Raw genomic sequence first — 19,429 nt, 5'->3', positions numbered from 1 at the left:
CATCCATGGCCCGTAAGTAAGCAGGGTGTTATTCTTCTAAAAGATAAAGGAAACTCTACTAGTTTAGATTTACTACTAGGTTTAGATAGGTGAACTATCACACCCTATACGTCTGACACACACATACAAAAACCTATACTACATGACCATATGATTTTTAGCATTCAGGTTGTTAATGTGGTTTATCTCATTGATTGATTTACTGTTACTGAACCATCCTTGCATCCCTAGGATAAATCCCACTTGATTATGGTGTATGATGCTTTTAATGTATTGTTGAATTCGATTTGCTAATAATTTGTTGAGGAATTTTGCATCTATGTGCATTGGTGATACTGGCCTGTAATTTTCTTTTTTTTGTGGTGTCTTTGACTGGTTTTAGTACCAGGGTGATGCTGGCCTCATAGAATGAGTTCAGAGTGTTTCTCCTTCTGTAATTTTTTGGAATAGTTTGAGAAGGGTAGGTGTTAACTCTTCTCTAAATGTTTGATAGGATTCACCTGGGAAACTGTCTGGTCCTGGACTTTTATTTGTTGGGAGTGTTTTATTACTTATTCAATTTCATTACTGATGATTGGTCTGTTCATATTTTCTAGTCCTGATTCAGTCTTAAGAGATTGTAACATTTCTAGAAATTTGTCCATGTCTTCTATCTAGGGTGTCCAGTTTATTGGTGTTTAATTGTTTGTAGTAATGTCTTATGATTCTTTGTATTTCTGTGGTGTTGGTTGTAACTTCTCATCTTTCATTTCTTATTTATTTGGGTCCTCTCTCTTTTTTTTTCTTGATGATTCTGGCTAAAGGTTTATCAATTTTATCTTTTCAAAGAACCAGTTCTTAATTTTATTTATCCTTTCTAAATTTTTTTTAGTCTTTATTTCATTTATTTCTGCTCTGGTCTTATTTCTTTCCTTCTACTAACTTTGGACTTTGTTCTTTTCCTGGTTCCTTTATTTGTAAGGTTTGGTTGTTCATTTGAGATTTTTCTTGTTTCCTGAGGTAGATTTGTATTGCTGTAAACTTCTCTCTTTTTATTGCTTTTGTTGAATCCTGTAGACTTCAGATCATTGTTTTCCTGTTTTCATCTTATCATGAGATAAACATAAATTGTGATTTTAAGACAATTTAAAAATTCACAGTTATACTCCAGCCTTCTTAAGTTTTAATCTTACTTCCCACTCAACTGGTCATTTGCAGTCACTGTCATTTGGAGCTTTATATCATATGCTCAAGGTCTGGATTCATGTTAAGAGGTGACTCTAAGACTACTACCACACTCCATGTCATAGAGTTTTAAACTTTCTATAGTTCATTCTCACAGGAATCTAAGAATCAGGAGGTATTTTTAAAAAATTATCTGCTTATCTTTAAGCAATGACAATCTAAATTAGTATCCTCAGTTTTGAGAGACTCAACTGAAATGAATCACTAACTTAAGCAAGGGATGGAATATATTGGGGGACCAAGTGGAATGTTCCAAGGCAAATACAGCTTCAGCCATTGCCAGATCCAGCGTCTCAGATGACTCATCAGGGCTCTCCTTTTCTCTCTGTATATTTGATCTGCTTCTCTACGTGTGTTGATTTTATTCTCAGTTGCGGTTTATCCATGTGATGGAAAAGACAGCTACTGGAAGCCCCCATTTCTGTCTTCCTAGATAAGAGGTCAAGAGGAATAGATCTGCCTTATGCAAGTGTCAGTACATAACATCTGAGGTCCTTTACCTATCCTTGAACCCTTCAGCCTCAGCAGGGGGAAAGGAGGGCTCAGTTTTGCCAACACTAGATGTGTGTCCACACCTGAGTTTGGATAGGTGAGGCATTAAGGTTAACAGCTCCATCTCAACTCTTACAGACTGAGAGGGGTTGTTTCCCAGAGGAATAGCTAGCCCATGATGTTACCAAAGGAACATCAGGAACATTCCCGCCCCTACCAACTTAGGGAATGTACAAAATCAGAGCTCCTTAAAAAGATGGAAGTAGGAAATAGATGGAGTAACTGACACAAGATATCTACTATAAGTAAATATGACAGGAAAGTACAACAGATGAGATAGAATTTTTTTCTCTTCCTCTCTTTCTCTCTCTTTCTCTCTCTCTCTCTCTCTCTCCCTCTCTCCCTCTCCCCCCACCCCCCGCCAAGAAAAAAGTGACCTTGACCCAGTAATGCAATACAAATGTAAAATTGTGTTAAAAAAAAAAAAAAGCAGCAGCTGGGCTTCCCTGGTGGCGCAGTGGTTGAGAGTCCGCCTGCTGATACATGGAACCCGATGCACGGGTTCGTGCCCTGGTCTGGGAAGATCCCACATGCCGCGGAGCGGCTGGGCCCGTGAGCCATGGCCACTGAGCCTGCGCGTCCGGAGCCTGTGCTCTGCAACGGGAGAGGCCACAACAGTAAGAGGCCCGCGTACCGCCAAAAAAAAAAAAAAAAAAAAGCTATGAAAACAAAACCTATGGATGGAGACCTACATGAAAGATGGAAGAGTATAATAATGGCCAGAGTACATTACTGTGGCAGAAGCAGCAGCCCTTAAGGAGGACAACTTTATAAATTACAAATTGGATTTGAATATTCAGGGAATTGAAAGTGGAGACATTATTTTCTGCAGAAGATGATGGACAGGGGAGAACAAAGAAAATAAAACTGAGATTGTTAACAAAATACAATGCTAAGCATATAAGTTAGGACTGAGTCCTTAACTTTCATTTTTATTAATGACTGGGTGAGTACAGATTACTGACTACACAGAACCAAGCCTGGGAACACATTTTATATTTATGATCTTTGTGCCTAAAACTAGATTCTCCTGCAATTTAATATGACACTAGGACAATGACTGGCCAAGTTTTAGATTAATCACTCTTACACAAAGATTTTTCATTCATATAATCTCAAACAAATACTGTGTCACCTATTAAGTTCCAGATCCTATGCCCTCTGGCTGAAGATACAAATATCTTGCAAGCCCAGCGCCACTTTCCTCTTTCTCTGGTAACAAATCACACTTTCTGTTATGACAATGGCCCCAGTTTCAGCCCAGGAATAAACACTTGACTCAGGAAGAGCCAGTTAAAGCCCTCCTTTACAGTTGATCGAGAGCTTTAAGGTTAGAGTGTTTCAATCTTATGCAATTTTTGTAAAACAAAATTATTTCAAAATCTAATTCTTTAAGTTCTAGAAACTGCATTCTGTGACTAAGAGGACAGTTTATTTGCTGTCGTTTCTGCTCTGCCCACTTTATGCTTCTGTCACTGTGAGATAAAGGCAGTGGGGAATGGCAAACCAGTTCTGATTCATTCAACACATGAGTGCTTCTTAGGTACAAAACACCATTCTGAACATTGTCCGGGATAAAAAGATAAATAATACCTAGCCCCTTACCCTCAAGGATCTTCCAGCTTAGCAAGGGAAATAAAACATGCACACAGATGACTGCAACAAAAAGAAGATAATGATTGCTGCCAGATGTTTGGGGAGAATGAGCAGAGCGAAGAGAGAACACAGAATAAGGCAACATTCAACAGTCAGCCAAGAACTATTTGTTGAGCAATTGCAAGCTGTGACCTGGAAATGGAAGAGGAGAACATAGATCTTCACATGGGCAGGTGAAAAATCAAGTGTTATTACTTGTAACACAGCTCTTCAAATATATTTTTTGGCACCAAGTGCCTAATAAATAGCCTTAAATTAAAAACTAAGTAAGGATACAGTCTCTATCAAATATAGCCTGAGGTACTGATGCCTAAATACTAGGATCACAGTATTTGTGTCCCCAAGGATGCCTTTCTATTGCTTTGCTTCTTTCCCCCTTTCCAAATTAGCTAATGCTGCCTTAACAGGATATCTATTTCGCTTGTTCCAGCCTTTTTGATCCAGTGTATTGAATAGCAGAACAGGTGAGTTACAAGAGGGTATTTTGACTTCAAGCAACAGAAATAAAATACTATATAATTGAAAAAAAAAAAAGAGGCAATCTTTCAGGCACATGTGGATCCAGGAGTTCACATGTTCTAACCAGGCCCCTCTCTCTCTTCCCCACCCCTTCTTCTCTCTGCCTTTTCTCCTCTCTGGTAGTTCTCATTATGGGATCCAAATATTTCCCTGTTCATGTGGGAGCTTCTGGCACAGCTGCAGGCTTATACCCTCGCAGCTCCAGGGCTGGCTGGAAGGGGCGGGCGCACCACAGCATCAGGTTGCACAAGGTGTGCACTTATATAGCAGGGCATCACATCTATGAGTGATGGATGATCACATTGTATACAGGGGTAGCTTCGCATAGCTTTTACATCACTCTTCTTGAAGGTGGCAGTAAAATGGTATGTTTTTACAAAATCAAATAGTGTAACGTTGTCCAAAAGATGTACATAAAGCATTTAGAGGAAGGAGGCTCCTTTTTCTTTTAACTCCGGCACGGATTGTCTATTGGACAGTGGTAACCCTATGTCATCAACCTCGTTACTCCAGCAGAAGTCCAGGGATTAGCCCTGCATAACTCTTGTTAGCCTCTATTCCCTTCCTTGAACACTGTAGCCAGAAGGTTATTTTCCTCCTCAAACCTTAAGTATTGAAACCTGGAGGAGGGACATGTCTGAAAAGAAAATGATGGACTGGACTCCCCCTAGAAGGACGATAAATGGGTGGTCAACAAGAAAAAAATCCTCTGTACCAGGAAATGTTTGAAGTGTTGTTTGGGTATCAAAAAACGGGTGCCCTACACATAAAGCAACAAAGGATATTGGTCTAAAAAGAACACCATGGCCAAAGGTGCATGGCCTATTTCAACAGAGGATTTGAAAGTTAAAAGTTAACCTGTAAAACATTCAATTCAATTTCATCATTTTACAGATGGGCAAAGTAAAACTCAGGCACAGGAACAGAAGTGCCAAGGTCAGACAGGTGGTTGGTGGAAGAGACAACCAACTTCCCAACTTCTGACTTTTTAGGGGTGTGTGTGTGTGTGTGTTGTTTTGTTTATGTGCAAGGACATTTTTCTTTAGTACACTAACATTACAACAGGAAGTATAGTCTTGTTTTGGTTTTCTCTGCGCCCTCAATTCTGTATAAGACAGTTTCGCTGCACTCCAACAGAAAGGCTCAGCAAGAGTAGAGACCTCCATAAGCAGTACACGTGGGCACCAAGGGCAGATACATTGCCCTTCCTTGTGTAGGAACTAGGGCCACTTGTTGCTTTACTGGGCCAAGTTTGGGCTGGACCTGCAGGAGGGGACACCTTTGAAAAACAGCTTCCTAACTGCACTACAACCTGCTCTGGCATCCTGATTCCACTCCCCAAACCCCCAAATCTTCAGCCAGGAAAAAAAAAAAAAAAAAAAGAATGGACCACTGGATCACTGGATCGATGGGGAGATTTCTGTCTGCTCCTCCTACTGTCACCTCTTTCTTGCTATTTCCTGCCCGAGGAAACCTGACATCAGCCCAAAAGCATCTCTGGAAATGGGTAGGAGGGAGCCTGTCAGCGCCAGAGAAGAAAGTGCGCTCTGCAGAGTTCTCAGTTGTTCCATCTCTTGCGATGAAAGGAAGAAGAGGAACGAATCCACCACAGATTTACTGGAGACCAGGGTTACTTCATCCGGCTCCGGCCACAGTAACCCCTGAAGACCAAAGATGCATTTCCATTCCCAGCAGTTCTTGTTGGCGTCGTTCCCTACAGGCTAGCCCAGTGCCTGGCCCCGAGAAGTCTCTGCCTAAAGGTTCTGGAGGTCATCAATCAGCCTCCTGTGTGTTTTTCTTAGGAAAAACTGGCACAGACGAATTCGCAGTACAGACTGGGGGCTCCCTACTACCCTTCACGCTTGGCGGCATCACCTTCCACGACCTCGCATTCTCCGGGCGCTGACAGCCCCGGCTCCGGACCTCAGGGTTGGAAGCAGTCAGCCCCAGCTAGAACCGCCCTGTCCGGGGCTGATGCCACCCTGTGCCTAGAATCTGCATGTGGGTGCAGGCGGGCGAGCGAGCGGCTTCTACAGTGAGACCGAAGCAGGAGCTCAGCCTTCGCCTGCGACCTGCAATCCCCAGATTCCCTGGGGACCTCGAAACTCCCAATCGGAGGCACTCCCCCCCCCACACAGCCGCCCACCCATTCCCCCCGCCTTACCTCAGCACGCAGCCCCTCCCTGCGTGATGATGCAAAACCGTGGGGAGGGCGGGCGCTGGGAAGGGTGGGGAGAGCCTGAGAGCGAGCGAGGGTGGGAGGGAGTGGGCGGAGGTGGAGAGGGAGCCGAACGCGCATTTAAAGCGATAGCCATCCGCGCTCTCTCCCCAGTGCTGGGCTGTTGGAGAGCTCGAGCTGCAAGCCACCGAGCGCGAGCTCGAGCGCGGCGCGCCGGCCAGGGAACCCGAGAGCGCACGGCGCCCCAAGCTGGCAGGCGCCGCGGGACCCCCAACCCTCGCCGGCTGCCCTTCCCCGGGCGCCCCCACCCTCCTCGCCCGCAGGAGACCCTGGGCTTCCCCGGAGGAGCTCACCCCAAGGGGCCAGGACTCCGGCGAGCCCGCCACCGTCCCCTCCAGTGCCGCCGCCACCACCGCAGCCGCGGGAGCAGCATGGTCCAGCTAGGGAAGCTGCTCCGCGCCCTGACTTTGATGAAGTTCCCCTGCTGCGTGCTGGAGGTGCTCCTGTGCGCGCTGGCGGCGGCGGCGCGCGGCCAGGAGATGTACGCCCCGCACTCCATTCGGATCGAGGGGGACGTCACCCTCGGGGGGCTGTTCCCGGTGCACGCGAAGGGTCCCAGCGGAGTGCCCTGCGGCGACATCAAGAGGGAGAACGGGATCCACAGACTGGAAGCGATGCTCTACGCCCTGGACCAGATCAACAGCGATCCCAACCTGCTGCCCAACGTGACGCTGGGAGCGCGGATCCTGGACACTTGTTCCAGGGACACTTATGCGCTCGAACAGTCGCTCACTTTCGTCCAGGCGCTCATCCAGAAGGACACCTCCGAAGTGCGCTGCACCAACGGCGAGCCTCCGGTTTTCGTCAAGCCCGAGAAAGTAGTTGGAGTGATTGGGGCTTCGGGGAGTTCGGTCTCCATCATGGTAGCCAACATCCTGAGGCTTTTCCAGGTAGGGGGGCGCTCCCTCCGGGGCAGAGCGCGCCGTAGCTCCCCGCGCTCTTTATCCTGAAGGCTGGCTTGGACTCCAGGGGTGCGGGGTCTGGTCAGCCTTCGCTCATTTCCACCCTGGAGATGCTGCCGAATCCCTCCCACCTCACCCGAGGAGGTACTTGCCCTGCTTGATTCATTTCCCTTCCATCTCTTCCCTGTCCGCGCTCCACTCCATCCGGCTTGACATTCTGGATTTATGGCCCCATTAACAAGAAACAGTCTCCGAAAAACAAGGCGATGATTTAAATGGGTTTGCATTAGAGTGAAATATGGTTCCAAAACAGGCTTGTAAAAGTGCCGGGCTCCTGTGAGAGCCAGTTAGGCGCAAGGAATATGAAAGATGAGAAGACGCCTAGAAACTAGGCATTTCTCAACTCCCCAGCTTCCCTGCCCCAAGCCGCCCGACAAGCTGCAGCTCCCTTGGAAAATTTCGAGAAGAGCTTAGGGAGGCAGTTCTTAAACCGAAGGCTAGGTCTTCACCTACATTTGGACGTGAATTGCCCATTTCGCTCGGGTTGGATTTCGCGACCTGTAACCTGTCTCTGCGAGGGCATGGGGCGGAAGGCGTGGGGACTGTCCTCAAGCGGGGAGAAGCCACCCGCAGACGTGCCCCCAGGTGATTTGCTCTGGGCAGTTGTTTGCACCGTCTAAACTGCCTTTGCGATCCGGCCACTGGCAGGAGCCGGGCGATCAGCTTTCTGCTCCTGCCAGCTCAGAGCCCGGAGGTGAGCTCATGCTAACTGCGAAACACAGTCGCTTTCTCTGCACCCACCCTGTGCCCATTCTTTCCCACGACCTCCCTAACGCAGCCCCCAACCCCAGTCCTGGGTTTTGAGGACGATTCTCAGAGCCAGACAAGAAGGCGCCTGGAGGGAGGCAGTAGGGTGCGCTGAGCAAGGCCGGGCGGTCCTCCAGCTCCGGGTGCAGGCGGGCGACGGCGGAAGATGCGAGGACGGTGGATCGGGCCAGCTGAGCGGTGGGCGGTGCTGCAGTGCTCTCTCACCGCCTGCTCCCGCAGCCTCGGCCCCACGGCTCCTGTGCCGCCCTGGGTATAGATGGATGGCTTCTGGATGAAGAAATTGAGTTTCAGGGTCTGCGTGACTATGGGTTCTCTTGTTTCTCTGTCTTTCTTCCTGTGTGTCTCTCTCCTTGTGTCTCTTTCTCCCTGCTGTTTTTTTTTTTTCTCTCTCTCTGTTTTTATGTTCTCCCTTTCAATTTCTGCCTCTTTTCCTTCTCTACCCCTATCTCCAAGTTTTTTGTTCATCTCTATCTTGAAGTGATCCTTTCCTAATGCCCAGCTCTCTCCCTGCCTGGTAGGACCCAAGCTCAGTTAGTCCCTTCTCCAGATGTTCTGGCTGACCCTTATGCTCCCCGTGGCTAAAAAGTTGGCTCCCTCTCAAGTGCCTTTCCTGAAGCACGTTGGGTTTCTGGAGGGGACTCCTTGTGATTCAAGCTGTCACTACATCAGCACCCAGGGGTATGAAGCTTGTGCTTGTGCCAGAAGGAGGGGTGCCTGTCTAAGGCTGCAGCCTGGTATGGCCCCTCTGAGCCTCTGAGCATCCCTAGCACCTCTTGAGTATGCCACCATGGAGATCTCTAGATGTTTGCAAGGCCAAAAGTGCCTCTGGGCAGCCTTCGCTTTGAGGTAATGCTTTCAGGAAGAGCCTGGGTTGTTGTAAGCAAAACCCAGAAGCACTTCCTTTACCTCTGAGCTTAAACTAGAGAACCTGAGGAGGCAGCGCTGCAGGGAGGATGAGGCCAGAGGTCACCTGAGAACCACAGGGGCACCTCACAGTATTTTTACTGGAGCTCTGGGGGTTGAAGGCACATTTGCTGTTTGACATTTTAAAAATTATTTTGGTGCCTTCACTTGGAGCTTGGGCAGTACTGCAGATGGGCCTGCCTGTCGAAAAAAGAGTAAAATCTTAAAGTCAAGAGAGAGCTTGCAGACTAGGCTGAAGGATTGTGTTTGCTGAAAAAGATTCCAGGGGGAGCTGATTCCTTCTCTGGTGTGTGGATCTGAGGCACTTGCAAGAAAAGAAAACGCTTGCCTTATGCTTAGTTCCCCCGTTCCCTGGGCTGGGAAGGAAAGGAACTGAATGCCAGCATTAGCAGTGTGGGTTGGGACCAAAACCATTCAGAGAAAACACTGTCATTTTCCTCTAATTTGCAAATTGCAGCTATTCATGTTGGATTGAACAGCTGAGGGAAAAGAGCCCCCAGTTTTCACCTGCATTTATTGAGAAGAGGCTGGTAGTAGGAGGGATGCACCAACTTGTAGCTTGTGCTGCAAGCTGGATATAAGCTTGGTGTGAGCATCCTGGTTAACCACTGCCCATGTTCAAATATACAGAGATAGATTCCAACAATCTCTTCCAGTAGCCTTATTTTTGCGTGTGATCTTAGAAGATCCTGGCATGTAAGTCCAGTCCCCAGTTTCCCAGCCTCTGTAAACCTGCAAAATGAATAGAGAGAATAGTGGAACACAGACCCATTGTTCAAAGGCACAGTCACTTTAGGGAAAGAGGAAAAGAACGGGTAGGTGAATCTTCTCTGGGATTGCAGGGTTCAGCTCAATGAAGACTGTCCTGTATAAAAGAAACTCCTCTAAATGGTTGAATTCTTAGCTCTCCAGAGATATGAGTTTTCTTTTCCCCAGTCCCTGTGGGGTGCTGTGGGGAATGTGCCAAACCTATCATTTGAGATAAAAATTTATGGTGAGGTAAGCTTCTAGGCTGGGGGAAGGAAGACTTAGTGACTGAAATGGGGGATGCTAAGCACTGGGGGGCAGGAAGGAACAAGGAGATAGTAATGGATGTAACAAACGCTGCAGCTGCCAGCAAAGCCTGGATTGAAGTTCCTTCCTGAAAATGAGGACCCGGGCAAGAATGACCACTCAGATGTAAACAGTGTCTCTGACTGGGAATTCTCATCTGCCTGCCGGTGGGCCAGAGCTGAGCAAGTCCTTTCTCTCCTCTGTATGCACACTGAATTGGTTAGTAAGTGACATGTCAGAGGACAGGAATCATATTCAGTGGATCTTTCAAATCCAGGAGTTTGAGGCTAATGAAATTAGTGTGTGGCCAGGGCTCTGCCAACTAGAACTAAGTCACTGCAGCCACCCTGCAATGCATTTTCAGCCTGAAGGGAGCATCAGGGAGGAATTTCGGGAGATTTGTTTCTGAGCCTGTACAAAATAATACTCTCCTAATGCTAAGAAAGATTAAATGTAAATTAATATTGACTACGAGTAACATATTTAAAAAATAATCGCAGAGTGGGGGATGGCTTAAAGTGGAGAGATTATATAATATGGTGTCCAAAGAATAAATCTCCTCTGACCACTGTTTCATGGGCTATAAGTAAGGTATATTACAATGGAAAGTAATGGGAACGTTTTTATTCAAGGCTTCTCTGCTATTGACTTGAGAGCAAACACTCTGAGAGTATAAATTACTCTTGCTATGTGCTGACTCTGAATGAACAATATTTCATGTGCAGTGACATGGTCTAAGCTATAGACTTGGAATTGAATGGCATCTGTTTCAATTGTTTTGTTCTCTCAAGAGCAACTAGATAGAAAAAAGTGGTCAATTTGACCCTTGTGGGAGCGTGTTGCAAATCTAAACCTGTGTCCCTCATACCATAAATGAAATACATTTGTAAATTTGTAAGTGTTTTCCTTCTGTTCATTGATGCTTGAGTATAATCTCAAACTTTGGGAGCAACACTTTATACATAAGTACTTGGTTTTCTTCCTTTCTTCTTTCTCTTTCTTCTCTCTCTCTCTCTCTCTCTCTCTCTCTCTCTCTCTCTCTCTCTCTCTCCATCTTATGTAACTGGATAAAACTGGGCACCTAGGATGATGTGGTGTTACTATAGTGGGATTTCTTTTAAAAAAAAACAACTCTAACTTACCCTTTTAAAAATTTCATAAATACAGGTGTCAGTGCCATTTGGAATAGTATCTATAACAATTTCTGTCTCCACATTTACTGTGTTTCTGCAAATTTACCTAACAGATGGTGAGTGGGCAATTTTTAAAGGGGCATTTTTTAAAAGAGTGGAGAGGGAAGGAATAGAGACAGACACATACTATATTTGAAGTTACCTCCACGTGTATTTTTTGTATGTATACCCATACAATTAAGAAGTCTTTGGATGTTTTCTCTTCAAGAATAATTCAGATAATGGATTACTTGAATTTCATAAACATTTAGGGTTTAACAAATTTGTTACATATAGACGTTGTATCATGGATTTAAAAGACCATAGCCAATTACACAAAGTATAGTCTAGTCTCAGTCCTGCCATTAATTAGCTATGTTACCTTAAGTCATTTAATTTTTCTAGGCCTCATTTTTCTCATGTGATGTTTTTTCTTTGAAAAAGTATAGTTTCTAGAAGTCTCTAATCTCTGTGTCATAGTTCAGCTTGGAGAAAACCTGTTCTTATCCAAACTCCATGACATTGTATTTCCAGCTCCAACTTTGGACTTTGAGTGAGTTGGGGGCAACTTTTAAGGATATTTTCACACAGCTTTTTTCGTTAATATCAGTCTAGCTGACTTCTCATACTCAGACTTTCTCCCATATTCTTTTACCAGTGTGTTCCTTAGTCATATATATAAAGACTGTTGTGGGAAAAATGACCTCCTGGGTCAGCTTACTGCATGGTCATCGACACAGGGCAGGGAGTAAGATTCTGTGGATTTTACAGAAGCAGATACAGGTTTCATTGTCCATGTCCTCTCCCCTTTCATCTTACAAAAACAGCAGGCTTTTCTTGGAGAACTGCCAGATAAGGCCACCCTGCCTCCTCACGGGCCCCGAGGATGAGTCGCCCAGGGACTGAACTCCAGTAAAGCAGGTGATTGGCTCATGGGTAGGCATCTGACCTTGGCTAAGTCTATCAGACTCCTCCCCAGGACTTTTCTCTCAGAGAAAAATGGAAGAATTGTCTTTTCTCTCTGGAATTTCTAAGCTGGGGAGATGTGACTCTGGGACTCCCAGTGACCATGCAGCACAAGAAGAGACTTTCTGTAAAATAAAGTCTTGCAGAGGTAAGCAGGGCTGAGCGATGGAGAGAGAGCTGGAACCCTGCTGATACTCTGGAACTTCCAGATCCAACTGTATCTGAATATGGCTGCATCCCTGAATTTCTAGTACTTGTTTGTTGAGGTTGTTGTTGTTGTTTGGTTTTTGTTTTTAAATTTCCTTTGACTATTTTGAATTTGTTTTCAGCCATGTGCATTTGAAAGCATCATAGGTAAAAGAGCTAATTTCCTACATTAATGTCAGGTTTGCTGACTGGCATTCCTTAAGAGAAAAATCATATCCGCTACTTTCTTTAAATAAAATCCTTCTAGCTCAGGTCTGAGATATTCAAAACTTTGCCTCCTACCCCCCTCTCTCCAACATTTACTATATCACCTTGAAGCATTTGTGACCACATCTTTCCCATCTAGACGCAGTTGAGAGAGAGAGCGAAGACTTCTGATATAAACTGCAACCTATACGCCTCCTACCTGGAAGCTGTAGAACATACTTGATTCTTGTCATTAAAGCAAATCTTTTGTTGTTGTCTCCAGGGCACAGAAGCGTTTTCATGGCATAATGGAGTACAAAGTACATTAAGCCTAACTCTACTTCTCACCCTCTTTTACTTTAAATAGGCAGAAAAGAACAATCTCAAACACGTTTTCCCAACAAATAAAATACATATACGATTATGTTTAGAAAACGTTTATGCAACATATAGTTAGACTGATTAATTAATGGACCTTTCGCCAATTGGCACAGTAAATATATATGTTCAATGTGCTTAATTAAAAAGAAGACAATAACATTTTTACAGGTTAATTATCTGAGAAGAGTATTGTGCCAACACACTTGATACTACAGTATTTCATGTTTGACAAGTAATCTTCTTTCGATTATATTTACTGCTAAATGTTTCTTGGATCAAGCTATTAAATTATAAGGTCAAAAGTAAAATGATGTGAAATTACAATGATAAAGGGACACATATCCCACTTTATGAGAATAGAAGTTCTAATTTCTTTTCAGTACTACTAGTAGTGACCACAGTACTAATTTGAGCCCTTACTATGAGCCACTGTGCTCATATACATTTAGTTCTTACAGTAGTTCTGCAAAGGGCATATAATAATCCACACTGTAAAGCTGAAGAAAGTGCTTCTCATAGCTGAAAGTCACATAGCTGGTGAGTGGCAAAGTCTAGATTCAAACTTAGAGTCGTCTGACAATGCCCAGGTTGTTGACCACTATGTACACTGCTCAATTGTTGCACCAATAAAGAAGTGCTTGAAATAATTATAGATTTGCCTACCCTGAAACTGCAGTGATTTAAAGACATCAAAGTTGCCAGTTGCTTAACCACATCTACTTACAGTAAGAAATTACATTTTATTTCACTTCTAAAAAGATTAATTCTGCAGGCCCATAGAAACTTGAGCACACAAATCCTACCTCCAAATGAAAGATGCTTGTTTTCCATTATTCAACAGATGGCCCTGTACAGGGGCAATAAATATATAGTAGAATTTTCATTCAAGTAAATGAGGAGAGAGGTTTCTTCTTGTTCTGATTCAGTGCCCATCATTATGGATTATGATGGCTCTTCCCAAACTTTACTTCATTCACTCCACTCTTTCTACAAAACTCCAATGATGGAATCCATCATTCAGATATATGTGCAAAGCGAAAGGACTGGATTAATACAGTTGCTGAAAGTCAAGTTGATAGAGCACAGGAAATACGTCCTAATAAATGCAACATTAATGCTTGTGTGGGCCTTGGAGTGAGGGGTAGAAGAATTTTCAGTTTAATGGAATATTTTGCCTCTTGCTATGAAAGTGTGGCTTAATAGTCTTGTAATTGGTCATTTACAGAATCCTCCATCTCTGGGTTTCATGCTTTCTTTACTCTGCAGCTGTTGATACCTTCTCTTGTTCTGGATGGAAGATAGCAACGAAGCCACTTCAAAGGGCTCAGCCTGCCTTTTTGTGTTATTGTTTAGATGAAGATATTTCCATTTATTAAAGCACACTATTTAAACATTTTTATCATGTTTCAAACTTGACTGTGTTCTGAAGGTATGAGCACAGGCAGACATAATGGGGGATGTTTTCCAGGAGAAAACATACTCTTATCAAAGGAATTATCAGAATTTTCATGTAGGGATTAAGAATCAAATTCTGGAGTTAGACCTGAATTTAAATTCATACTCACAACTTATTACCAGTCTCATCTTGATCAAACGGTTACCACACTTCTCATCAATTTCCTTATCTTTGAAAGCAGAGTAAGAGAAGTATGCCTGGTGGAGTTACACATAAAGCTCAACTGATAGAATATTCATAAGGATTTTGCACAAAATATACATGGAAATATTTTAGCACCGAGTTTAGCATGCGATTCGTCTTCAATACATTTAAGAGCTATTATTTTATTATTATTATGCTATCATTAAATATCACTATTACTTAAATGTCATTATTGCTAAAATTGCTGTAAAATTACCGCAATAACCCATGATGAATTCCCCTCTTCTGTTTCCTTTGTTTAAATGGAAAATATATATATAAATCTAGACAGAGAACACTTTAGTGATACTATTCAGTGGAGTGAGAATTTCCATGGCACTGATTAAAACAAATCCTGAATTGCATGGACTTAAGATAGCAGAGAGGGGCTTCCCTGGTGGCGCAGTGGTTGAGAGTCCGCCTGCCGATGCAGGGGACGCGGGTTCGTGCCCTGGTCCGGGAAGATCCCACATGCCGCGGAGCGGCTGGGCCCGCTGAGCCTGTGCGTCCGGAGCCTGTGCTCCGCAACGGGAGAGGCCGCAACAGTGAGAGGCCCGCGCACCGCACAACGGGAGAGGCCGCAACAGTGAGAGGCCCGCGCACCGCAAAAAAAAAAAAAAAAAAAAAAAAAAAGCAGAGAGGCTAAGAAATTTGAAGTTAGACATCCCCAAGTGTGAATTCTACTGTGACCCTCTTCTAGCTCTAGAACCTTGAGGAAGTTACTTAAACTTTCTGAGCTTTACTACTAGTTTCCTCATCTGTATCTTTTTCAGGACTATTTATCAAGCATCTTCCTGTTCTCTATGCTTGGACGTATCAATGAATAAATTAGACAAGAGCCTTTGCTTGCGTGCTCCTTCTTACATGTTCTCTCCCTCCTTACACTCTCGTGTGGAAACAGATGTTATAAATAAATTCTATGCTTTGTCACAAGTTGATGGGCGCTACGGGATAAGGAAAAGGATGTGAAGCTCACTGAAGAGGCTTGGGTTGGGAGTGCTGGAGGAGTGTACAGGTAGGTTCTGATTTTAAATAGGGTAGTCAGGGTGGATTTTATAAGTTGACATTTGAGCAAAGACTTGAAGTGAGGGAATTGTCAGAACGTATGAGGGGGAGACCACTCCCTGGGAGCAAGAATAACCAGTCCCAAAACTCTAATGCAGAAATATGCCGGGCAGCTTGGAGGAATATCAAGGAGGCCACCCTGGCTGACTTAGTCAGTGGGGAGGAAGAGACAGCAGGAGGGCTGGAGGTCGGATATGTGATGGGATGGATTGGGTAAGTCCTGGGAGGCCATCACATGCATTGTGTCTTTTACTCTAAATGTAGGCAGCCAAGGGCAGGATTTTAGCCGAGGTGTGGCATGAACTGTCTCTTGTTTGAAAAGCATAACTCTATCTGTGGTCTTGAGGATGTGGGGAGAGAGTGGAGTCAGGGAGAATCTCGGGAGGTGACTACAGGATCCTCGAAGTCTATGTTGGTGGCCTGCACCAGGCTGCTAGCGGCTGGTAGTTCTCAGAAGTGGCACATTGGGAAGGTTGTGACAGCATTTCGTGGTAGATTGAATGCAAGAATGGAAAGGAAGAGGGGGTCAAGTGTGGATTCGAGATTTAGGGCCTGGGGAACTGGAAAGGTGTGGTTACTGTCACCTAAGATGGAAAAAGTTTGGGGTACAGCATGTTCGGGGGATTAAAGACCAGTTTTGGAGGTATAAGATTTGAGATGTTTTCTTGACGTCCAAGTAGAGATGCTGAGTACACAGTTGGATACACAAGTCTGCAGTTCTGAAGAAAGGTCTAAACTAGAGATACATTTTCATAAAATAGAGATATTAAGAATAATTACATGGAAGCGCTATTTTAAAGATAAAATGAAGTAATGCAATTAGCACTCTGTCTTCTCAAAACATTTAATAATTATTAGCTAAAATAATTACCTGAAATGAAAAAATACCTATAGTTTGTTTTGTTGTTTGCAGTAAAAATGAATAAAATGTCACAATTATTTTAATAGTATTTGTGACACAGTAGTTTTAGTTAAGACACCATGACTACAAACATTTACAATAAACCTTTCAGTCTCCTATTTTTCACTCTGATAGGGTACTTGGAACCTTATTTTGTAAGGTTTAAGTTAGTTGTCATAGGGTACCTCTTTAATTAGAAGTAATTCTGAACTGCCTAGTTCCATGCAGTTTTATATACATATATGTATAATTATTTTATGATTTATCAAACTCAGTTAAAAATTTGCATCACTGATGTACATTAGAATTTAAGCATTTACCCAGGTATTCAAGGAAAAAAATGTACTTGTAATTTCCATAGGGGTACTTACTTTCACATCTTCCCTTCACTTTGCAATTGAAAAACATGGCAGGGGAAATATTATCTAACTGGTCTTTGAGTTCCCCTTAGCTATCTGCAAGTCCTTAAACAGCCTTTGTGGCTTAACCAAAATTCTCTTCCATCTTCATTCCGCTAACAGACATTGGTCTAAGCATGTACTTATACTAAAAAATGCATGACCACGTTGTCTCTACACATCTATAATTTTATGTTAACACTATCATTATGTAAGCTATACTTTAATTGTAATTATAACAGATTTTATGTCAACACACATCCATTTCTAGTGTTCATCTGGTGTTCAAGGGGAGAGCAGCATGTAGTAAATTTTATCAAAATATAACATCTGAAGAATAGAACAGAGGGTAATTGTGTAATTCTGTATTCACTCTAATTAAGTTCAGTGGAGTTGGCATAATAGAATTAAGATGAAAAAAAAAAGACATCGAGGTACCATGGCTCCCTCTCCTAACACACCCTTTTCGTATCCGAGAGCAGAGACTCAGCACCTTTCTGTACAGAAATGGAGACAGGAAGAGGCCAGAGGATGAATGACAGGCACGAATGAGGTGGAACTTTGAAGAGCAACATGGAAATGAAATACTGCTTTTGTATTTGGTAGGTGGGGAAAATGTACCAGCATGTATGCCTACTGGGACCACGTTTCCCAGAACAGTTAAGCCCAGTGTCAACTATGCTGTCCCACCTTCCTCATAAGTAGGAACATACTGTTACTTGAATCTTTGCTTCCTGTTTCTTGATACCTGGTTGAGAAGATTATCACAGGAAGTGCATCTTGTTAGCAAATACACCGTTTTGAAATGATTGAAACTCACTGAAGAGTGGCAACTCCAAGCTTGCTCTCTCTTGATCTTGGACTATTCAAGTCTGGAGTGCAGGAGTGGGTTATGGGGAAAGACCACTGGAATTCTTACGTCTTCAGCATAATGGTTATAGCATAATTGTTAGGAGTGTAGGTTCTGGTTCAAATCTCTGCTTTCCACTTGCTAACCATATGAGCTTGGGCAATTTACCTGATTACCTGCACCTCAATACTCCTGCCTATAAAATGATATTAATAATATTTCATCCTAATAGACTTGTTTTCAATGTTAAAATGAAGTCACTTACACCAAGCACTTAATACAATGCCTAGAGCATAGTAAAGTCTATTATTATTACTATTACTACTACTACTACTATTATTATTATTACTGTCACGATGCCAGGTGCTATTTTTCCTATGCCTTATTCCACTATCTTCTGCCCTGTCCCCCAATTTCTGTCTTGTTTCTGTACAAGGGTAGGATTGTCACAGAGCATTTTCTTTCCCTAGTGTCTGACTCTTAGTCATCAAGGTGACTGGTCCACGACCCGGCATTCATTGCCGCTCGTTGAAGCAACCCGTTCTGAGAAGGGGAGTTGGATATTGATGCCAAATTCGGTCAAGGAGAGAGAATTTTCTCTCTTCTGCACTCAGGGAGCTAAGTGAAATATTCAGGCCTCAGAAGGAGAATCAGGCAAAGGGCAACATGCTTAATTTCATACCTTAGTGATTAAGAACAAGTCAGACAGGCTGGATTTGAACTCATTTCCGTCATGTACTGACAACAGGATCTTAGGTGCTTTTGTAACCCCTCTGAGGCTCAGTCAACATCTGAAAGAGACGAGTAACATTATCAGGACCTAGCGTATAGCCTCGCTGTAATAAGTGAGTAAATCCTTTTAAAGCGTTCAGCACGTTGTTTGGCATATAAACACTTAATAAAATTTAGCTTCTTTGACTACTACCACTGCTAATATTATTAAGTAGCTGTGCAAATCCGAGGCCCATTTTTTTCTTAGATTGCACATAATCGTTTGGACAACCAGCTCACATTGATCAACCGTTGCTTATATATAAACCCCCATGAACCCAAAGGTGCTTTAACTCTCTCCCAGTCAGAGCCTGTTCTGGGGGCAGAAGCAACACCCGGACTACCTCCGTCATCTTTGCCTTTATTGTCACTACACTCGCCTGCCGTACTGAGCACTTTCTGTGTGCCAGGCACCAAATTAAGCCCTGCGTATGCACTGTATCATGTAGTTCTCACACTCAGGTGGGAGACATTATCATCATCCCCAATTTTCAGATAAAGACGCTGAGGTGTTGGAAAGGTAAGAAACTTGACCCACAGCAAGAAACGTAAGAAACTTGACCCACAGCAAGAGATGGAGCCGGAGTATTCAAACCCTTCTCTCTGACCTCAAGAACCCTTAAATATTAGCATACTACTACATCCTGGTAAGAAAATCTGCTTCCAGCCACTCTGGTGAGAGTAGAAATGATTCTCAATCCCCACATTCCTCTATTGCCCATGCCACCCTAGCCTCAGGACTAGGGGGGAAAGGAAGTGATCTCTTCAAAGAGCAGCCAAAGGGAACCTACTCCCTTCTGCCTTTTCGTAATCAACTAACCAATCTTTTATTTCCTTCTTAAGAATCCCCACATGTTCCTTTTGGTACTTAGCTTGGCCTTTTAGAATTCTGACATTCTGTACATGACTCATCCACTGTATTTCATGTTAATTTACTGAGGTCAAGTATAGGGTCTTACTCCTCCTGAAGTCCAGTTATCCCCTGTCGCATCTAAC

The 19,429-nt window shown here is 43.6% G+C and overlaps 1 protein-coding gene across 4 annotated transcripts in view; it reads left to right on the top strand.

Annotated features, from left to right (window-relative positions):
* Window positions 1-6,561: 6,561 nt before the first annotated feature.
* GRM7 (glutamate metabotropic receptor 7) overlaps window positions 6,562-19,429 on the top strand; it is an 817,821-nt gene continuing 804,953 nt past the window's right edge. For all 4 annotated transcript variants that reach the window (XR_009543110.1, XR_009543109.1, XM_060163876.1 and 1 more), the window contains exon 1: window positions 6,562-7,080. Coding sequence is in view for 2 of the 4 variants with exons in the window: in XM_060163876.1 (XP_060019859.1) it covers window positions 6,562-7,080 (519 nt within the window). In the remaining 2 variants the exon portion in view is untranslated. The remainder of the gene's footprint in view (window positions 7,081-19,429) is intronic.

The sequence above is a fragment of the Lagenorhynchus albirostris genome, chromosome 10, assembly GCF_949774975.1.
Source record: "Lagenorhynchus albirostris chromosome 10, mLagAlb1.1, whole genome shotgun sequence".
Lineage (NCBI taxonomy): Eukaryota > Metazoa > Chordata > Mammalia > Artiodactyla > Delphinidae > Lagenorhynchus > Lagenorhynchus albirostris.
Note: the sequence above shows the minus strand (reverse complement) of the source record. Positions and strands in the feature narration are given on the sequence as shown.